At 52.4% G+C, this 14,762-nt stretch overlaps 1 protein-coding gene across 3 annotated transcripts in view; it reads left to right on the top strand.

Annotated features, from left to right (window-relative positions):
- JAKMIP1 (janus kinase and microtubule interacting protein 1) overlaps nucleotides 1–14,762 on the top strand; it is a 136,704-nt gene that overhangs the window by 66,797 nt on the left and 55,145 nt on the right. For 2 of the 3 annotated variants that reach the window (XM_086705490.1, XM_086705491.1), the window contains exons 4-6: nucleotides 1,636–2,130; nucleotides 13,473–13,682; nucleotides 14,527–14,646. In XM_086705490.1, the coding sequence (XP_086561616.1) occupies nucleotides 1,636–2,130; nucleotides 13,473–13,682; nucleotides 14,527–14,646 (825 nt within the window). The remainder of the gene's footprint in view (nucleotides 1–1,635; nucleotides 2,131–13,472; nucleotides 13,683–14,526; nucleotides 14,647–14,762) is intronic. The other variant, XM_086705492.1, reaches the window with a different exon arrangement.

The following is a 14,762-nucleotide window of genomic DNA, read 5'->3' as shown; positions in this document are numbered from 1 at the left end:
TGCAGAGCAGAGGCAGCTGGAAATTTCAGCAAGAGTGCATGTTGCAGTCTTGCGTCTTGAAGCAGCCTGGAGGCTAAATTCCTCTCTCGTTGAGGAGCTCAGCCTTTTCACTCAAGGCCATCGACTGATTGGGTGAGGCCCACCCACATTATGAAGGGTCAGCTGGTTTACTCAAGGTCTGCCGACTTAAATATGAATCACTTCTTTAAAAACTTTCACAACATACAGATGGGTGTCTCACCAAATGAATTGGTACCACAGCCCTGCCGACTTGACACGCACCATTCACCATCATGGGGCTCAGTAATTACGCATCCGTGCAGGCTTGGGATGCAACCGACAACTGTCGGCAATAACCAGGGAAGTCGGGACAGCGTTGCCTCCTGGGAAGGACAATGCCAGAAGCAAATATTAGTCCCTCGCTGGGGGCAAGCACGTTAAATGTTTCAAGTTCTGGCTTCCCGGCATTGAGTCCGCTAGGAAAAGACTCCCAGTCCCAGCCCAGGGAGGGGGAGGCCCGGGACTGACAGGTTCTCCCGTCTTGTTTCTGAGATCACGAGTGTTTGATGTAAGGAGATGCTGACTTTGTGTCTTTGCCTGGCTTACTTCTTGCTTCTTTCTCCGCTGTCAGAAGGATTTATCCATACCAAGGGACACTGTAAAACTCCTCACCTGACATTAATTTCAAAACGTGGGCATGCCATAAACAGCGTAGGCCGGGGAAAACGTTGGCCACCTTCCGCAGAAGTCGCGCGTGTCTTCTGTGAGGTACAATTGGTTTCCGTTCTCTGGAGACTGGTGTGATACAGAAAGCAAAGGGGCTGTAAAGGGTTCCTGCCCAGTGTGTGTTTTTGTGGGATACTTGAAAAGGGGCGAATGTGGCATTTTGGAGCGTCTTAAGCAAATACTCCCTGGGCACATTCTACAAGCCATGGTTCAAATTTTGCTGATTAGACGGATGCGCTCAGACTGGGTTGGCAGCCGGGCATCTGAGGAACATGGCTCTGGGGCCAGGGGCCTGGGGGTGAGCCGGGCTCTGTCCCCTGGCAGCCCCTCCCCCCCCCCCGGCAGGTCTCGGAGGCATCTCTGAGCCTCCACTGCCTCCCGGCAACACAGTCCCCTCCCTCCTGGGACCCCTTAGGGATTAATGTGGGGGATGCTGTGGAGCCCCCAGCCCGCGGAGGGGACAGGTCAGCGAGGCTGGTTGCCCTCCACTGCCCCTCTCTGCCTCCATCTGCTCTGTTTTCCCTGTGCCCACGGTCCAGTGCACGGGCACTGAAAAGGTACTTCTGGTGTCAAAATGTGCCCATCTTTGGTGACTGACGCTATCTGCTTATGTGTCTTGTGACCGATCAGTCCCCGAATTGGAAGGGATGTCAAAGGCCTGACTGCCCCCGCCGGCATCCGCAGGTGGCTTTCCACCTCTAGCGAAATTCCCAAGAAAACAGTAGCAGGTGGGGCTGCTGAGGGTCAGGACCACAGGAGTGGCAGGCGAGGGAACTGGGGTGGGGGTGGGGGACCCGGTGAGGGTCTCGGGGGCCCTCCCGCACAACGGGGCGCGGGGAGGTGGCGGCCGGGCCTGGCCGGCTCCCCCAGCTCCGACCCTGACCCGTGTCCCCGTCGCTCGGGCTGCAGGTGGGCAAACTGCGCGAGCGGCTGCAGGAGGCCAAGCTGGAGCGCGAGCAGGAGCAGCGGCGGCACACCGCTTACATCTCGGAGCTCAGGGCCAAGCTGCACGAAGAGAAGACCAAGGAGCTGCAGGCGCTGCGCGAGGTGCTCATCCGGCAGCACGAGCAGGAGGCGGCGCGCACCGCCAAGATCAAGGAGGGCGAGCTGCAGCGGCTGCAGGCCACGCTTAACGTGCTGCGGGACGGCGCGGCCGACAAGGTCAAGACGGCGCTCCTGGCCGAGGCGCGCGACGAGGCGCGCAGGGCCTTCGACGGCGAGCGCCAGCGGCTGCAGCAGGAAATCCTGGAGCTCAAGGCTTCGCGCAAGCAGGCCGAGGAGGCGCTCAGCAACTGCATGCAGGCCGACAAGACCAAGGCGGCGGACCTGCGCGCTGCCTACCAGGCGCACCAGGACGAGGTGCACCGCATCAAGCGCGAGTGCGAGCGGGACATCCGCAGGCTGGTACGTGCTGCCTGCGCCCCCTCCCGGCTGGCGTGCGTGCCTGCACCCTTTACTTCCCGCCCGTCCGCCCGTGCGCATCCTCTCCTTTGTGCCTTCTTCCCTGTCCGGCTTGCATGCATGCGTTCCTTCCTGTGTGTGTGCGGTAAACGCCGCGTTTTGAGGACCCGCCGTGCGTCAGGCACGGTTCTAGCACGGGGCTTCTAGCAAAGCCCCTGCCGTCCTCGTGGTGGTAAAGGGAAGTTGGGCAGGTAGAACTCTTCTCGCTGGGTGTGGGATCCTTGGTCCTTCTTGGAACAGCTCAGAACCACAAGTTTCTGTAAAATGGGGTTAATAGGTTCACGGCCAAGGTTGTGGTAAAAAAACAAAACAAAACAAAACAAAAAAACGACCGTGGAAGCTTATCAAAGTGCTGGGCATTTATTTATTTATTTACTCATTTAATTACTAAACTTATACCTCCAGGTAAGATGTGGTAGGTAGGGACAGGCCAGCCAGTCTGTTGCAACAACTGGGGAAAGCCATAAATTGCAAGCAATCTCATTTTATCTTATCTATTTTTAAGTTTATTTTGAGAGAGACAGAGGCGACACAAGCGGGGGAGGGGCAGAGAGAGAGGGGGAGAGAGGATCCCAAGCAGGCTCCGTGCTGTCAGCGCAGAGCCCGATGTGGGGCTTGAACCCATGAAACTGTGAGATCACAACCTGAGCCGAAACCAAGAGTTGGATGCTTAACTGACTGAGACACCCAAGCGCCCCACAAGCAATCCTGTTTTTAAAGGCTGCAGGGCTATGGAAGGCCCGAGGTCTAGAAGAGCTAAAATTTCAAAGAGAGGAGAGAGAGCCTGGCCCAGGAGAGCTGACAGTTACCAGCTGACAGCTTCTTCCTTGTGGGACATTTGTGCATCCCGAGAGCAGGCTGGGGATGGGGCTTCCCCCCAGCAAAGAGACTCCACCAGGGCTGAGACAGGTGAGCAGGGCTCTTTGCCATCTCTCATGGTCAGCATGGAAAGTGGGAAACTAAGGAGCCCCCACACTGGGGGGGCCGGTTCACACCCCAGATATTTCCTGAGTTCTGGGGTGATGCGGGAAGCCAGCGAGTTGGGGTGGAAAGGCAGAATGAAATCCCCCAGAGTCGTGTCATACTTAGGAAACAAATCTCGCCAGACAGGGGAGGGGCTGCAGCAGGCACATCACCAGTCTGCCCCTCAGGACGACCATCAGACTTTGAGCCTGTGTGCTGCCGGAGGCTGAAAAGGCAAGCAGGCTAAGTTTCTCAGGGTAGAGTCAACAGCAGTGACAACAGTGATGTTTCCAAGAGGCATATCTTGATTACGAGGGTGCAGTGAGGCTGAAAGTTGTAAGGGTGGAAATAGATGCAACATCCAAACACTAACCACCAGAAACCTGCTCTGTATTCATGTTGAAGACCTCACCCAAGAAGTAATACTACAGACAAGTAGGGGATGCCTTTTTTAAAAATTAAAACATTTTTTAAAGTTTATTTATTTTGAGAGACACAGAGACAGCGTGAGTGGGAGAGGGGCAGAGAGAGAGGGAAAGAAAGAATCCTAAGCAGGCTCTGTGCTGCCAGTGCAGAGCCCGACATGGGGCTCGAGCTCACAAAACCGAGATCGTGTCCTGAGCTGAAACCAAGAGTCAGAGGCTTAACCAACTAAGGCACCCAGGGGCTCTGGGGACGCTTCTTAATAATAAAGGCGTCCATTTGTAATAGCACTTAATAACAAAACTTCCAAATGTGCAAAAGAAAAGCATCAAAAGTAAAAGGAGAAACAAAGCCACAGTTGTAGTTGGAGAATAAGACTCTGAGCAAATAATAGAACATATAGACAATAGATGAACAAAGACATGTAAGATTTAAACAGCATTCAGTTAACCAACTGGAGGTACACTGACAAAATATGGTATTTCAGCAGCTGCACATACTGTTCTCTTCAAGGGAACCTACACAATTTCTTTCAAAAATTGTGCTTCTTAGAGTAAAACAGATTTTAGACAAAAAGGAAGAAATGCTGAAAACCAAACATCTGAGCTTCCATCCTGAGAACAAAGAAAAAGAACAGCAAATTAATCTCTGAGAAAGCAGAATTGAGGGGCTTAATCAATAAGGAAAATCAACACATCAAAAGTTAATTAAAGTAGGTAAACTGATAAGTCCTGAGGAATACCGATGAAGGAACAGAGACAAGTCCCCCAGTGTACAGAATGTAAAAGGGGCACTACTACAGCCCCTACAGAAATTAAAGAGATAGTATGAGTACTTTCTGAACAGCATATGCCAGTGAACTAGAAATTTGGATGGAATGGGCAGATTTTTTGAACAAGTACAACTTAACCAAACTGACACTATAAGAAATAGAAAATGTGAGTAGTCCTATAGCTGTTAAAGAAGTTAAATCTGTAATTAATAGTTTTTCCTCAATGAAAAGTCCAAGCCCAGAGACTTCACAGGTAAATTAAGTATTTAGTGAAGAAATAAAACTAATTACACAGACTCTTTCAGAAAAGAGAAAAAGGGAACATATTCTAATTCATTTTATGAAGCCAGCATAACTACCTCCAAACCAGTGATATACAATAAAAGAAAAAAATTAATCTTTTATAAACATAGACACAGGAGTACTAAATAAAACATTAACAAATAAAATCCAGCAATATACAGAAGGGTTAATAAACTATAACCAAGTTGGGTTTATTCTAGGAACACAAAGGTTGGTTTAATATTAAAAAATCTGAATATAATTCAGCTAGTAATAGAATAAATGAGAAAAAAAGCCATATGATCATCTTAATAGATACAGTAAAAGCATTTAGTAAAATTCAACATCACAGTATAAACTCTCAGCAAACGAGGAATAGAATAGAATTTTCTGAATCTGGTAAAGGGTTCTACAAAAAAACCTACAGGGGCGCCTGGGTGGCTCAGTCGGTTGAGCGTCCGACTTCAGCTCAGGTCGTGATCTCGCGATCTGTGAGTTTGAGCCCCACGTCAGGCTCTGTGCTGACAGCTCAGAGCCTGGAGCCTGTTCCAGATTCTGTGTCTCCCTCTCTCTCTGACCCTCCCCCTGTTCATGCTCTGTCTCCCTCTGTCTCAAAAATAAACGTTAAAAATTTTTTTTTTAAATAAAAAAATAAAATAAATAAAACAAAAAACAAAAAAATCTAACGTATAGGGATATCGAACATTTCCCAGTGAATTCAAGGACAGAACAAGGTATCCACTATCACCAGTTCTGTTCAACATTGCACTGGCTAGGACCTCAAATCTGAAAGACAATAAAAAGAAAAGTTTTAAAGATTGGGGAAAAAAGGGGGCAACGGCCGTTATTTGCAGATGCTGTGATTGTGATGTAGAAAATCCAAGAGACGCTACAAACTATTAGAATTAGTAAGTGAATTTATCAAAGCCTCTCAATAGAAAGTAAATATGCAAAATAAAACTGTGTTTCTATATATTAGCAATGTGTAATGGGAAAATGGAGCTTTACAAAAGACCATTTATAATAGAGTACGAAGACCTACGAATAAAGTCTGATGAACGTGTGTAAGCTGCAACATGCTGAAAGCTTCAAAACACTGCTGAGGAAAAATAAAGGAGACCAAAATAAATGTAGGGAGAAGCCATTTTCATGATATAAGTATCAGTACTTCCATAAATGATCTATAGATTTAGGGCAATCCCTATCACAACCCCAGCAGGGTTTGTTGTTTTGTGTTTTTTTTTTTTTGGTACACATTAGCAAGTGGATTCTAAACTTGATATAAAAATTTAAAGGACCCGGAGTCACAATTTTGAAGACAAAAAAGCCCAGGAAACCTCACACTACCATGTAACAAAGCTTACTGTTAAGACCAGCTGAAGCATATGTGGATGAATCCCTGAACAGGAGAGTCCCCAGGCGGCCCTATGCACGTGTGGTCACCTGGTTTAGGAAACAGGTAACATCATAGTCCAGTAAGGAAAGGGTGGTCTTTCCATAAACAGTGTTGAGGTAGGTGGGCGTCTGTAAAACAGGAACAATGATCCTTGCATCCTGCCATCCATGTATCCATAGTGATTAATTCAAGGTGGACCATAGATGTGGATGTTAGAAAGTAGACCAGTGAATTGGTTAGGTAACACAGAGCAGTATTTTCATGGTCTTGGGGCAGATGACACCCCAAGAAGATTTGTGTCTTCTCGGAGTGAGAAGACACAGATACACCAGTCATATACATGCACTATTCGGAGAAGGTGGTACACTGAACTTTTGAGGAATAAATTTCGTTCATCCAAAGGCACCAAGAAAAGAGACAAGGCACAGTACAGATCGGGAGGAGATCGTTTCAATACGTGTTATCATAAGCCGCTTTTATTCAGATTACAAAAACAACCATGAGGCAAGAAGAAAAATAATTAAAAGGGGCAAAGAGTACTTCAAAAAGGGAAAATATACTTAAATGACAGATAAACGTCTGAAGAGGTGTCCAACCTCACTGATCATCGGGGAACCACAAATAATAATTATAACTAGATACTGCTTCATTCCCAGTAGAATGGATGCAATTAAAAAAAAAAGAGGGGTGCCCGGGTGGCTCAGTGGGTTAGGCGTCCGACTTCGGCTCAGGGCACGATCTCACGGTTCGTGGGTTCGAGCCCTGCGTCGGGCTCTGTGCTGACAGCTCAGGGCCTGGAGCCTGCCTCGGATTCTGTGTCTCCCCCTCTCTCTGTCCCTTCCCCACTTATACTCTGTCTCTCTCTCTCTCAAAAAAAAAAAAATAAACATTAAAAAAATTAAAAAATAAAATAATTCAGCAGTTTCTTAAACTGCAATTTGCCTGCTCCCCCCAGCACCTCTACCCCCAGCTGTATACCCAAGGAGATGAAAACACGTTTCCATAAAGATGCATACGTGATCACCGCAGCATATTCATAGTAGTAAAAGCGTGGAAGCAGCCCATCTGTCCATCAATTGGGGAATGGATAAAATGTGGTATATTCATATCATGAATGGGCTACTGTTCAGCAGTAAGGGGTGGGATGTTTATTTACCTGAGTTCCAGCACTAGCGTAGGCATCAAAACTTCTCTTCCTTTCTGGGTGTGGGGGTGGGGTGGGGTGGGAGGAGGTGTTATCACATCAGGGGAAGGGAAGCCTTGGGGGAGAGTCTGCTCCGGGTGCAAATCCAGTCTTGTTTACTGGGTGACCCCAGCGAAGCTGCCTCCCATCTCTGAGCCTGCGGTGTGTATTCTGCGAAATGGGAATAATTGCGTACCTGCCCTGGGGTTATGAGAATAAAATGAACTACCGCATCTCGCAGCGTCTTACCATTTCTGTAACAAGAGACCCATGAACTGTGTTCCTCTCTGGCAGGAGAAATATACGTTTAAAGTAAAAAAAAATGGGGAAGAAACAAACATTTGCCTAAGGGACTGCTGGAGCTTATTTGAAACGTACCAGAGGACGTGGTGTCTGTTTCCAGTGTCGGCACTAAACGGGAATATCCTCAGTTCAGGTATTCTCGGTGGGCGTGTGGCTTTCACTGCAAACGCCCACTTGGAGGATCGAGTGAAGAGAACAGGTGTCCATTTCTCCCGTTACTTCCCCACCCCCCACCAGTTTGAAAAATGTCGCTTCTCAGGCAAGGCTGTTTGTTTGTGGCAACGTGTTCGGAAGGTGGCCCGCCTTTCATTTCTTGCTCAGCTGGATTGGATCGGATCGGATTGGAAATGCAGGCAGGTCTGTGGATGCCCCGCTTACACATTTAACATGCGTCTTAAGGGAAGCAAAGCAGAGGGGCGTCTGGGTGGCTCAGTCGGTTAAGCGTCCGACTTTGGCTCAGGTCACGATCTCCCGGTTTGTGGGTTCGAGCCCCGTGTCAGGCTCTGTGCTGACCGCTCGGAGCCTGGAGCTGCTTCGGATTCTGTGTCTCCCTCTCTCTCCGCCCCTCCCCTCCCCTGCTCGTGCTCTGTCTCTGTCTCTCAAAAATAAATGAAAATGTTTAAAAAAAAAAAAAAAAAGAAGCAAAGCAGAAAAGGAAGTTACGGCCCCCATGGGGCAGGGACACCAGTTTCTGGACTCCTTCCTTAGACCAGTTAGGCTCAGGCCTGGTGGCACAAGGGACAACTCCCTCAGGACCCCAGGGCTTCAACGTTAGAAGTTTATTTGTCTCTTGTGTACGAAGTCCGGAAAGGGCTGCCACAGGGCTCCACAGAGTAGTGAGGGACACGGGTACCTCCCAGCTTTCTCCTCAGAATGGACTTTGGGATGTGGCCCTGCCCTCATGGGCCTTCATGCTCACTGAGCGCCAGCCATCACGTCTTCATCCCAGGTTGGCAGTAGGAGGGCCGATGAAGAAGGGCGTAGTCTTCACTGAAGAACGCTTTTCTTTTTGGAAGTTCCACACACTTCCACTTCCACCGCTTTGGCCAACAGTTACCCAGCCTCATCTACCTGCAGGGGCCACTGGGAAATGTAGTCCCTTTACGGAGTGCACCGCAGTGTGATAAATCCGGTCTGGTGCTCTGTTAGTTTTCCAGGGCTGCCGTAACAAGTCACTGCAAACTCAGCTGCTCCCAACAGGAATTTATTTCTCCCTCGGTTTTGGAGGCCGGAAGTCTGAAATCAAGGGGTCAGCGAGACCACGCCCCCCCGCCGCTTGCAGGGCGGAATGCTGTCTTGCCCCGTCCGGCTTCTGCTGGTGGCCAGGAATCCTTGCCGCCCCCCGGCCTGTGGCCGTGCCATTCTAGGCTCTGCCGCCACGTGACCTGTCCTCCCCCGTGTGTCTGTGTCTCGTCCCCTTCTCGCGAGGACGCCAGTCGTGGATCTAGGGCCTGCCCTAATCTGGTGTGACCTCATCTTCACGTCCATCGTAATCGCATCCACGGAGACCCCGTTTCCAAATAAGATCCCATTCTGACTTTTAGGGTCGACGTGACATTTGGGCGAACGCTGACGCTAGTCGCTGACCACAGGTAGGCGGGAGGAGAGGGGGAACAGGTGTCGGGGTAGCAGCCCCCGCTTCGTTCCTCGTTCCCCGAACTTTGGGGTGCGGTGGAGCTCGCCAAGCTACTTGCGCGTTGCTGGGCATGTTGGGAGCTGGCCACACGAAGGTTCTTGTCGGGACAAACGTCCTGGTGGATGCGACCGTGGGGAGGTGGTTGGATTCTGCACCCGCGGGGCACGTGGGATGGTGAGAGCATTGCAGAGTTTGACCTGAGTTGGCATCGTGGTCCTGCTGCTGACCAGCGCTTGGGCACATGCTTCTCCCCAGGCCTCACCTGGCTGTGAAGCGGGGCGGGTGGTGTCTACCGTGAGGGTCTTCTGAAGACAGAGCGTGTCTCATCAGTACGGACGTGGCACCGAGCTCACGCTGGCACGTAAGAAGGAAGTGACAGCCATCACCCAGTCTGTGTGCTTTCCCTAACTCCGTGTCAGGGTCTTTGGGTCGCAAGTGACAGAAATTCCACCTCCGACCCGCTTGAACCATCATCTGTCAGCATTTGTGACTGAAGGAGTAGGAGAAGCTTCAGGCAGGGCTCCAGAGGCGCTCATGCCCCCCCGGGATCCAGGGTTCCCAGGCTCTGCTCCGACTCATCCGGTGCCATTTTCAGCCTCGGGGATCTCACGCTGTGCTGGTGAGATGTCACTGCTGTGCCGGGCCCCTCCCCCCCCATCCTGACACACACAGCTCAGAGAAAGTGAATCTCCTTTTTTAGCTCCTAAGGAGGAACAGGAGGGTCCTAGCTATGCTCTCTCTAAGCTATTCGTTCTGATTGGGTCCTGTAGCCATCCCGGAGCCGTTGAATGTGAGGGGGCAGGGCATGTGACTGCTGTGAGCCAATCAGGGCCTTCCCTGGGAACTGGAATGATTTCAGCCCCACCCCTCTCCTGTAACATATGCTGAGAGCAGAGGCTGGGAGAGGGAGTCTGCTCGCTCAGGGGATGCAGGTCGGGGAATCTCATGTCAGAGATTCATGGCTTTGTCAGCATCCTGGGGGAAGGGGACAGGGTTGCTGAGAACTCAGCCTAGGAGACAGACATAAAGTCCACGAATGGAGGGCTTGCCTTTAGCTGTGTGAAGTTGGCAAGTCTCCTACCCTGGGGGGCCCTGAGGACTCTGGCTGGGGAACCTGACAGATGTTGATTCCAGAATACATTCTGCATTGTCCATTCGTTCCTGGCTGTCATCACTGCTGGTGGAAACCGTTTTCTGGGAACCTTTCCCAGGGTGACGGGTGCAAGCCCTCTGCTCGTTTACGAGAGTAAGCGGGGAACGGGCACTTTCCTAAGGTGCAGAATTTGGGGCTCCAGAGGTGTCCTGCTCGCAGTCCTGCCGCTTTGTGTGGGAGGAGCTAGTGTAATGCATGGTGGGGGCTCCATTTCTGGGCTCCAGTGCAAAGCAAGAAATGAGTGGCCCGGATGCCGAGGGGACCCTCCCCGTTAACTTGCACCATGGCCCGCTGGCCCTGCTGATTCCCGCACTTTCTTTTCTCCCGCTTGCGCGAATCCCTCTCTCAGCCACTGCAGTGTTGACTTATTGTTTAGTGACTGCCTCCCCCTCCAGAGTGGAAACTCTGAGGGCAGGGACTCTAGCCTGTTTTGTTTGCAGAGGTTTCCCAGGACCCATCAGTGGCGCTCAGCTCAGTATTTGTTGAATTAATGGCAGCGCGTGAGTGGTTTACATTAATGAACTTTCACGTACTGCTTAGTGCTTCTGGACTGGCCTGGGCCGTGGCAACAATTTCCGCATCCCTAAGGATTCCTCCCCACGGCCAGGAGGTGCTCCTCCCAGGGATTAGGGCCAGGCGGGGAGCTGATGGTGGGTTGCCACCAGGGGGAGCAGTGGGCACCTTCTGCCGCGGCTTCAGGCAGGCCCAGGGCTCAGGAGACCCGTGCCAGGCAGGCAGGCCCCTGGCTGGAGTCCCAGGAGATTGTCCTGCGGGGCTGGGGATGTGGCGGGAGGGGAGCACACTCTTTGCTCTAAAAGAAAGGCGGCTCAAAGAGTTTTTCAGAACTGTAGGACTTTTGCTTGAAAACCCCCCAGTGTTTTGAGGGTACCAATTCCCCCTTCTATAATATGGTCTGCCGTTTCAATATGTTCACCAGGAGCTAACACAGATTCACGGGGGCAGCCAACATTGACCACAGCTTATAACATGCCAGGGTCTGCACTAAGATGTAACTCTCCACAACTGCACCGGGGAGGTCCTAAGAGGTCTCCGTGTCCCCACTTTATGGAGGCTGAGGCTGGGTCCGACAGGTGGCCCTGCCTGTGCTGTGCCTCAGGAGGTCACACGGTGTCGGGGAGGGCCTTTGAATCAGCTTTACGTCTGCTGCCAGAACGGGGCTCTTAACCACTATTCTCGGCCGTTGACTGTCTGTGTCTGGACTTGAGGTGCAACAGTCACAAGTAAGAGGTACAGATCACAGTCACGGAGTATCTTTGTTTCCCGTGACTTTCTTAACAAACGGCCACCAACTCAGTGGCTTAAGACAACAGAAAGGTATTCCCGCACAGTCTGGAGGCCAGGAGTCAGGAGTCAGGAATCAAGGTGCCGGTAGGGCCGTGCTCCCCGGGGGCTCCAGGGGAGGGTCCTTCCAGCCTCTCCCAGCTCCTGGGGCTCCTGGCACTGCTGGCCTCCCGCGTCACTCTCTCCTAGTGCTTGGCAAATTATCCCTTCTAAAGCCTGTCTCCGTTTCCCGGGGCTGCTGTAATAAAGGGCCACAAGCTGGGTGGCTAAAGCAACAGAACTTTATTGGCTTATAGTTTCGGAGGCGGGAGATCTGAGATCAAGGGGTCACAGGGCCGTGCTCTCTGAAGGCGCTGGAGAGGAACCGTCCTTGCTGGTGGCTGCAGAGAGGAACCAGGGCTGGTGGCTGCAGACAGTCTGTGATGTCCCCAGGCTTCTGGGTCCATCACTCCAGTCTCTGTCTCTGTCTCTACCCAGCCTTGTGGGTGGAGGCATCTGTGTGCCTCGTCTTCTCTTCTAAGGACACAGTCATAGGGACCACCTTACTCCGGTGTGACCTCCTCCTAACTATATCTGCAGCAACCCTGTTCCCAAATGACCTCACATTCTCAGTTTCTTTTTTTTTTTTTAATTTTTTTTTCCCAACGTTTATTTATTTTTGGGACAGAGAGAGACAGAACATGAACGGGGGAGGGGCAGAGAGAGAGGGAGACACAGAATCGGAAACAGGCTCCAGGCTCCGAGCCATCAGCCCAGAGCCCGACGCGGGGCTCGAACTCCCGGACCGCGAGATCGTGACCTGGCTGAAGTCGGACGCTCAACCGACTGCGCCACCCAGGCGCCCCTACATTCTCAGTTTCTAGGAAGGACACGCAGTGGCAGGGGATACCCCAGCACAGCACCCTTACTGGGGCAGTTTCCCAGCCGTTGGCTCTCTGTCTGGAATCAGTTGAAGTGGATGGCCCGGGGCCAAAGCTTTCTCTTCTGTAAGCTGCTTTCTGCTTGGTTTCCTCTAGGGAATGCTGGACAAGACCGGGCTGGGGCGAACTGGGGCTCACTTTGAGGTTTGCATGTGGAGACGCTGAGGTCCTTTAGAGACCCCAGCAGAGATGTCAAATACTCAGTTAGTTCTATGATTCTGGGGCTCTGAGAGAAGTCAGGGCCTTGGGAACACATTGGGGTGTCGGCTGCATATGGGGGTTTAACGTCATGGGTGAGGACGCGGCTGCCTGGGGAAAGGAAGAGGGCCAAGCCTTGGAAAGTCCAGACTTTAATGGCGGCCGGAACAAGGTGAGTCTGTAAGGACAGAAACCAGGAAGTCATGGCATAGTGCGGGAGGGGCAGGAGAGCTTCGTGGAGCAGGGCGTGAGTGGCTTGGTCACACGTTGGTGAGGATGAAGGACAGAAAGTTGTCCTGTGGGTCTGGGGGCCAGGGGAGCATCAAAGACCTTAACGAGAGCTGTGTTGGTGGAGAGGTGGGGGCTGTGACCGGACGGGAGAGGCTCGGGGGGTGAGTGGGAGACAAGACCCACCAACTCGGTGAGGAAGCCGAGCTGTGGGGCGTGAGGTGGCTGGAGGTGCCTGGAGGTTAGGATTTTGTTTTATTTAATTCACGTGAGAGAGAAATGAACCTAGCCCTGTTTCAATGGTGAGCGTCTGGCCATCGAACCGTAAATTGTCTGCTCCTCTGTGGTCAGGGGAGCGGGGCCTGGGCCGTGGACAGTGGCCCCTCTGTGTCCTGAGTTTTCCAAGTTCAGCTGACCTGGGTCCTCGATCCTTCTTAACCTTTTCCTCTGGGCCTCAGGCCAGCGAGGGAGAGATTGCCGTGGTCACGAGCCCTTAGGCTGACTGTTCATTCTTTCTCTTTTGCAGATGGACGAGATCAGAGGGAAAGACCGTGTGATCCTGGCCTTGGAGAAGGAACTCGGCGTGCAGACCGGCCAGACCCAGAAGCTGCTTCTTCAGAAGGAGGCTTTGGATGAGCAGCTGGTTCAGGTCAAAGAGGCTGAGCGGTACCACAGTAGTCCCAAGAGAGAGCTCCCGCCTGGCATCGGGGACATGGCAGAGCTCATGGGCGTCCAGGTACGGGGAGTGGCGACTCACACAACCACCGGGGCCTCGTGGCTGACTGCTGCCTGTCCTTTCTGCGGTCGTTCCCCCCGGGCACCTTGCCTGCCTGCCTCCTCTCACCCCTCCCTCCCTTCCGTCTGTCCGTGCGTCTGGCCTCCCTCCCCAGACTGGCTGACGTTAACCACGTGCAGGGCCCAGCGTTGGGCCTGGGGATACGGAGGGGAGAGCAGCTGCCTGCGTTTGCTTCCAGCCGGTCTGGAGCCCAGTGGGAAAGAGAAGTGAAGACATCAGCGCCGGGTGCACAGTAAGAGCACAGAAAGGCGCCCAGTCTTGAAGTCAGAGCCCTGCAACATGAGTAGGACCTTAGCCAGAAGGAAAGGGCTCTGGGGGCAACGTGCTCAGAGGAAGCTGAAGCAGCGTGCCTTCGTTCACTCATTCATTCATTCGTTCATTCGTGCAGTCAGTCACCAGATGTTTGAACGTCTGTCGTGCGTGCTCTGTGTGGACAGCATACGAGGTGCTGGTGAGATTGGCCCGGTGGGCCTTGAGGGATGTCCTGGCACGTCCGTCACGGGCCTTTGTGAGAGAGACACGGCGGGCCCGGGCTGGAGCGTGAAGGTCCCCAGAGACCACGCACAGCTGTCTTGGCCTGACCTCTTGTCACTTTGAGACGAAGTCTCTTGCGGGTCGCTGGCAGGGCCTGGGGTGTCGTCCCCGTGGCCTGACTGCAGGGGCGCCCAGCGTGGCGTGGGGCCTCGTGAGGAGGAGCTCGCGGTCACGTCCCGCGAGTTCCCTGGGAGTGTTCGGAGTCACTAAGGCATCTTCGAAGTACGTTCGTATCTTGACTTTCTTTTAGGATCAACATATGGACGAACGAGACGTACGGCGATTCCAACTGAAAATTGCTGAACTGAACTCGGTGATACGGAAGCTGGAAGACAGGAACACCCTCTTGGCAGACGAGAGGAACGAGCTGGTAATCAGCCCCCGAGAGACAGACGGTGCCTTGCAGGGCGCCAGGAAGCCACCCCGGGGCCGAAAAACCCGCCTTGAACTCATAGTTAGTGCAGAGGCCTCCTGGTTTCCATTCCT

This window comes from Puma concolor, chromosome B1 (assembly GCF_028749965.1).
Source record: "Puma concolor isolate L17-30 chromosome B1, mPumCon1.1.hap2, whole genome shotgun sequence".
NCBI lineage: Eukaryota > Metazoa > Chordata > Mammalia > Carnivora > Felidae > Puma > Puma concolor.
This window is presented reverse-complemented; position numbering and strand designations above follow the sequence as displayed.